Source organism: Octodon degus, unplaced genomic scaffold (assembly GCF_000260255.1).
Source record: "Octodon degus isolate 3935 unplaced genomic scaffold, OctDeg1.0 scaffold00070, whole genome shotgun sequence".
NCBI classification, from domain to species: domain Eukaryota; kingdom Metazoa; phylum Chordata; class Mammalia; order Rodentia; family Octodontidae; genus Octodon; species Octodon degus.
The window spans coordinates 4,452,484-4,459,380 of record NW_004524646.1 but is presented as its reverse complement, the minus strand read 5'-3'; the positions used below and the strand labels follow the sequence as shown (position 1 = coordinate 4,459,380).

At 44.1% G+C, this 6,897-nt stretch overlaps 1 protein-coding gene across 1 annotated transcript in view; it reads left to right on the top strand.

Annotated features, from left to right (window-relative positions):
* Positions 1 to 6: 6 nt before the first annotated feature.
* Positions 7 to 6,897, top strand: part of Ppp4r4 (protein phosphatase 4 regulatory subunit 4) — a 131,719-nt gene continuing 124,828 nt past the window's right edge. The window contains exons 1-2 of the mRNA XM_004635205.2: positions 7 to 257; positions 1,456 to 1,529. Of these exons, the coding sequence (XP_004635262.1) occupies positions 135 to 257; positions 1,456 to 1,529 (197 nt within the window). The 5' untranslated portion in view covers positions 7 to 134. The remainder of the gene's footprint in view (positions 258 to 1,455; positions 1,530 to 6,897) is intronic.

The following is a 6,897-nucleotide window of genomic DNA, read 5'->3' as shown; positions in this document are numbered from 1 at the left end:
CGCCCGCCGCCGCCGCTCGCTCAGCTCCTGCGGCGGAGAGCGGGAGAAAGTCCTGCTGGTGGGCGGCGCGGGGTTGCGCGCGTCCGGCATCCCGGGGCCGCTCCGGCCCGGGCGGCGAGGGTGCCCTGCCGTCCATGCCTCCGCCGCCGCTAGCTGCCGGCGTCGCCATGGATTTCGGTCAGAACAGCCTTTTCGGCTACATGGAGGACCTGCAGGAGCTCACCATCATCGAGAGGCCGGTCCGCCGGAGCCTCAAGGTGCGCCCCGCCGAGAGGAACTGCCCTCGGGGCGCGGCCCGCCCACCCTGCCACCGGCCCCTCTCCCAGGCGACCGGCCCGACCTCCTCCAGCGCCCGCGCCATGTCACTGTCTGCCGGCTGTCCCGGGGTCCCTTCGACGCAGCGGGGCTCTGAGTCCTGGCCCGTCCCTGAGGGACTGCGCATCCCTGCCCCGCGACCGCGACCGCGACCCTCCACAGGCTCCTCGGCCCCGCGGTCGGGTGTCCTCCCCTTCGGGTCGGCCCTCTCCCGCCCCCTTGGGGTTTTCTCGGGCGCAGGCGCTTCCACCCCGGCCCACCCTTCGGTTGACACAGCCCGAATACCCTCACCCGGGACTCGCAGGGCCCATCCCCTTCGCGTCCCCGTGCTGATCAGATCAAGCGCTGATCTGTTCGCTGGGCAGCCCGTCCTCCTTCTACTCACGACCGGCACCGGAGCCGTCCTGGTCCGCGTCTTCCAAGCCCTCTCCACCCTTCGTTTCCATCCTGAGTTGCCGCCCACCCCCCGCGCCCCTCCAGGACTCTGACTCCCAGGCCCCTTGAGGAGTCAGCGTTCTCTAGCTCTCCCCAGCCCCCACTGGCGCCCCCACCCCGCGGAGCCATCTTCCCACCCTCCCAGCGATTCCAGCCCCTACTGCTGGCAAATTCAATTTAGGGATTCCGCGCCCCCACCCCCGGTCGGGTCTCCCTTAGCGCTTCTTACTCCCACCTGCCGCAATGTCTCCAACCCTTGGTTTCCTTCCAAGCTCAGATTTATTCCCTTCCCTCCCCCACTCCAGCTCTGCTCCTTTTCAGTCCGACTTGGTTGCAGTCTTGTTCGCACCCCTTTCAGCATTTCCCAAGGTGGATGAGTCTTGGGGTATTGGAGGTAAAAGTGTGTGTATACAGACACATATATAATGTTTGCATCGGTATTATATATATGAAACTATAGCAACGTTCTAAAGCCACGATGTGATTTTTCAAACTGCAATTTGGGAGCTAGAAGAGTAAGAACAGAACAACCCCCACCCCAGGATCACCCGGAGAGAAACCTCTGTGTCCCTAGAATCTCAGATCCTTAGTTTTCATCGTTACTGCTTAACCTGAGAACTTTTCAGTAGTCTTTACTTAAGAGTGGTGAGGGAGGCAAGCTTCATCAGTGTTTGTGTGCCTAATTTGTATTTTTATACTTGACAGACACCAGAAGAGATAGAGAGATTGACGGTTGATGAAGACCTCAGTGATGTTGAGAGGGCTGTTTATCTGCTCAGGTATTTCCTAGCCTTTCTTTGAAGTTGCTGTTCTTTCCCTGTGGCGGCATAGGCAGATGCTTTGTGAGGTGTCATGCTTCCCGTGTGTTAGGATTTTCTTATACATTTGACCAGAGAACTTGGGCATGCAAAACAGTTAATTATGTCATGAATTAGATTAGATGTGAATTTAGGAATTTGAGAGCTAAGATCAGCTAAGATAGCTGATTTATAGCAGATTGCCAGGAGGAAGAGAAGCAGGACCATTTACTTTATCCTTTGTTTCTTTTCCAATTTGCTTTGCTCGTTTAAGGTTCAATAAGTTGGAATGAGACTTAAGGGTAGCCAATGATTGATTTTTAAATTCATTGTGTAGTGTGAGCCTACTATTTACTATATAGGGAAATAATGAACAAATTTGAATAAGTTGTGCAGGATATCTTATAGTGCTATTGTTATATGAGTTTTATAATGTTGCCTGAAAATTGTTTTTAGATTTAATTGAGCCTACTTTCATCTAAATTTCAAACTATTTCACAGTCTCTACAGACTTGCTTTAGGCCAATGGTATTGCAAACATAAGATTTTTCTGAATTACTTAAAATTGTGTTATAGATTTAGCTTTAAAACTTACACAGTGAGCATTAACGAGCATATCAATGGAACTTTCAGAAATGGAAAATGTTTCTGAGGCCTTGTGTGTTTAAGATTTTGGTACTTTAAAAATTTGTTACGTTAAAATTGTGTTAGCTTGATCATGTTTTCCCCTTTTGGTGAATTAGCATTTGCTTTTGTTTTCGTTTATCCGAATCAGATGTGGAAAGCTTATTAGTTACCCCCCAGGATGCTCATCATCCTTGTTGCCTTAGCTTAGATCTACTTTGCCCATTTCAAGGTTCTGGCTAGTTCTGCAGTCCTGTTTCTGGGCTCATGTTTTCCACGGAATGATTCCATATACAAAGAAAATTCCCTCTCAGAGCATCTATTTTCTTATTCATTAGCCAACTAGCAGCATCCTGAGTTTCGGTTAACTTTAATCAGAGCATCTGCGTGCCCATGGTGGAGACCACACTCTGCACAGTTCTATCCTTTTAACGTGGCTTCTGGATCTCAGATTTTAACGTGATACCACCCTCCTCGCCTTTACTAGTTATCTTTGGCAGCATGCCCTTCTCATTTCTACCCGGTTACTTAAAACTTTTATTTGTTTATCAATGACCAATAGATGTGTTTGGTTTTTACGTACAGCATATTACAACCATTAGCAAATTCTGCTATTTTTTTTTTTTTTTGGTTGTATTGGAAGTATTTTGTTCCTTAATAATGAACGTATTTAAAGTGGTAAACAGTAGTTGTCAACACTTGCCTTCTTTCCGGTTCTCCTAGAAGGAGGTAGGCAGTTCATGGAAATTTGGATAAATTTAACATACAGCAGTTTATGGTTTGAAATAAGCTCCTGCTCATTCCTGCTTGGTTCTTTAGAACGACACTGGCTTACCGTTTGAAAATAGAGAGTCTTGCTCTACTTACTTGTGATAGCAGACACCTTATTCTAGATATCGACGATAAGGCTTCTTTTTTAAGGAAAGCTGATTCGCTGTCTACTTTGCTTGTATTGTTGGTTAGAGAACCAGGTCGTCTAAGTTTTCTTTATTTTTTCAGACAGAGCCTGAGCTTGGCTTAGTTGTGGAACTCACAAAGCCCTTATAGAGTCAGACGGGCCCTGTCATTGTTAGAGATGAGAGTTCTAAAAGAGATTTAATGTCTCCTTTAGTTTCCTGTGGCTCATCTACCTTTAAGGAAGCTTGCAAGGTGCCCGGGAAGGGGAACACTGGTTTGGTTGTGCTAGGGTTCTCGGTCTGAGTTCTTCTTTTGTATTCCTACCTTCTCCCCACCTCCTAGGGGAAAGTGGGATTTCACCTTCAGGCCAGTGTCAGCAGGGACCCTGCCAAGACTACCTGAAAGGTTCTTTCTTTCCTGAGACTGGGGAGGGGGCTGGGTTGTCTCATAGCTGAGTGCCAAATTCCTTCTGTTAGGACCTCCTCATCCGCTCTCTCTTGTATTAGCTTTTCTTTTGAATGCAGTTTATTTCTTCTTCAGAATTTCTTCTTTTACTGCTACTGAACTGACTCCTGTTTCTTTCCTCTGTTGGAGATTTTTGTTTTATTTTTGAGAGTTGTGCCTTTTTCTTTTATGATACTTAATATTTATATATTTGTATATAGTCTCTGCTTTTATGTGTCAGATTTGTTTCTTTAGTTGTCTTATTTTGCATATTAAATCATTTGGAATATAATGTCAAATTAGACTTCAGAATCAAATGTGTAAGCATCAATAAAAAGCTTTAGGTTAGTGGAGATTCTAATAGCACTTACATTGACTCCAGTATCTAAGAAAAGTATTACATTCAGAATGCTGTTATCCAATGAAAAGCAAATTACACCATTCACTGTCTTACCCTAAAATATGGCAGGTCAGTTAATTAATGCCATTTTCACAATTTTTTAGAACAGTATGGTATTTGAGGGTTTGACACAGATGAATTTGTGGTTTTGCATAAATATGATGCTGATATACCCATCTGTGGCATTTAGCGCTGAAGCAAAACAATTTTCCTAATAGTCACAGCTTGTGTCTTAGTCAAAAGCATATCACACCATATTTTTCCTGTGAGATTTTTGGCATATATCGTAGGAATGCACTCAAAATATATGAATAATCTTGAGAAGAGTCGTAAGTATTTTACTGTGCTTTCATTAAGTCAGTCTTTGCATATATTGCAAAATGCCTAGTAGCCCCTTAAGTCAGACCTTCAGAATACTCAAGAAATGGGCTGGTGAGATGGCTCAGTAGTCTAAAGCACCTACTTAGAACAAGCTTAGCAAAGCACAGGGACCGCGGTTCAATCCCCCAGCACCACATGCCAGCCAGCCCCGCCCCCTGGTGGGCTGAGCTGGCCACACACACACACACACACACAAAAGAATACTCAAGAAACAACTATGTCTCGGAGTCCCTCACTTTATTTATTTATTTTTTGTCTTTTTGAGACAGGATCTCCCTATGCAGTTCAGGCTGGCCTTGAACTCACTTTATAGCCCAGGCTGGTCTCAAACTTGCAAGGTCCTCCTGCCTCAGCCTTCCAAGTTTTGATATTATAGGCATGCGTCACCATGTCCTGGCAGGTCCCTCAATTTTAACAACAGCTTTATTGAACTATAAATTGAGTGTGTGTGTGTGTTATTCTGGATTGAACCCAGATCCTTCACATTGAGCTGTATCCTCACCTATTTTATTTTTTATTTTTGGACAGGGTCTCCCTAAATCATTAGGATTGGGCTCAAAGTTGTGATCTTCCTGTCTCAGCCTCCCAGAGGGCTGGGATTATAGATGTGTGCTCAGCTGAGCCCTATGATTTAATGCTTTTTTCTATTTTAATTATTTCCTGGGTATTGTGCCCAAGACTTTTTTATCTTGAGTTGTGACAGCAAAATTAGCAGTTTTATCTTTGTTTACACTTTCTTAGAGGATTCATTCTTACTATAGACCTTAACAATTTCAGTGCATTTTTTTCCTTTATTAAGTGGAGAACACTCACATTTTTGTATAAAAGAAGCATTGCATGGGCTCTCTCTGATAAGTCTGAATTGTCATGTGATTTGGGGCCATTTTTAGATAAAATAAAGATTATCTGAACACAAGAATTGCAATTCTGCCAGATGGCACAGATGATGAAAGATTTCATAATATTAATTGAGACGGTGCACTAGTTAGAACTCATGCATTGTTTATTTCTGGAATTTTCCATTTAGTGTTTTCTGACCATGGTTGATTGTAGATAACTGAAGCCTCAGAAAGCAAAACCTGGAGTCAAGCAGGACTACTGTGGCTCATTCTACTTCTCCACTCACCAGTGAGTGGATGTTGGTTTGTTTCCACTCAGGCCTACACTTTTTGAAGCAGCTCTTCTGGCCTCTCTGTCCCTCACAGACAGTGTGGTAGCCCTGACTCCACCTTTCCTGGTCCCACAGCCCCTTTCCTTGTACCTGCCATGTGTGGTCCCCTGCGCACACTCTTGCTTCTGCTATGGCCTTTCCTAACTGCTGAAACCACTTGGCTATGCATCCCTCGTTGGCAGTCAGTGGTTGCTTCACAAGCCTTGACTTGTGTGCATGTGTATGTTTCTTTAATAGACTATAATCTCTTGGAGGACAGGCCTTATTTTATGTTGTTTTGAAATTCTTTTTGCTCTTTGCTGTCATACACATTACCTCTTAATGGAATGAACATGACTAAAATGCTAGATAAAATAAGCCACTCACCATTTCTTTTTTGTGTTGTGGGCAGTCGACTTGGACAGTCTTTGGTTATATGCTAGTCTGTTATATGCTAGTTATCTTTGTGACCGTGGGCTTATGGTTTTTTAAATTTTTTAGGGAAGGGTCTACAGGGTGTTAGGGTCTCACTATTAGATCGGACTCATAGTGATCCGCCTGTTTACAGCCTCCCAAGAGCTGGGATTACAGGCACGCACCACGCCCAGTCTTGAACCCTCAGCTCCTGTGCCTGCTTGCAGGTGCTTTAATCTGCTGAACTATTTGGCTGGCCCTGGGTTTATGGTTTTTGAGCCCTGGTTTTCTCATTGTAAAGTGCAAATGGTAATCTTGGTTTCCCAGAGTGGACCAGCTGGCAGAGTAGTTATCAGATTAACATCCAACCCTTTCTGTCTCCTTTCCAGCTTCCTAGATATGTAAGTGCTGGAGAGGATAACGGTATTGTTTTTCCTTTGAATAACTCAATAAAGTAACAAGTAAATATGTCAACTGAAGTTTGTGATAGATTTCCACTAGCTTTCTTTGCTAATAATATTTATCAGAAACTAGAGTCTCCACCAGGAAGGACTTTTATAAGGAAGCATTTTTAACTGATTGATAGTATGGTGGTGTGTTTTACGGATTTGTGTCTTCACAAATGATTTGCTTTTTATATTATTCATTAAATGTGTTGGTTAATGTACCTAATCCATCTTGCATCTTCCTTGCTGTTAAATGCACTTTTGAGCTTTACACTGTTTCTCACTTTATGCTATGATTTTCAAAACATTTTGCATTTTATCTCCCAGGGATGTCACATAAAACACATCTATAGTTGGGATAATTTTCCTTTTTCTCAGTCTATTTATTTATTTATTTTTAAAGGAGCAAGTGCTCCCCCTAGTGACAGAACAAAATGAGATTTCTGAGGCCACATCAGCGGCTATAAATGCAGCGCTGTAAGCAGTGGCTCATAGCCTGAGAGCTTTGCTGTCAGGAACCTGCGTTGGATGGCAGAGAGGGAGAAGTGCGGTGGGCAGCTTTCTGCTGGTCTAATTTCTTCTTCTCCTTCTCCT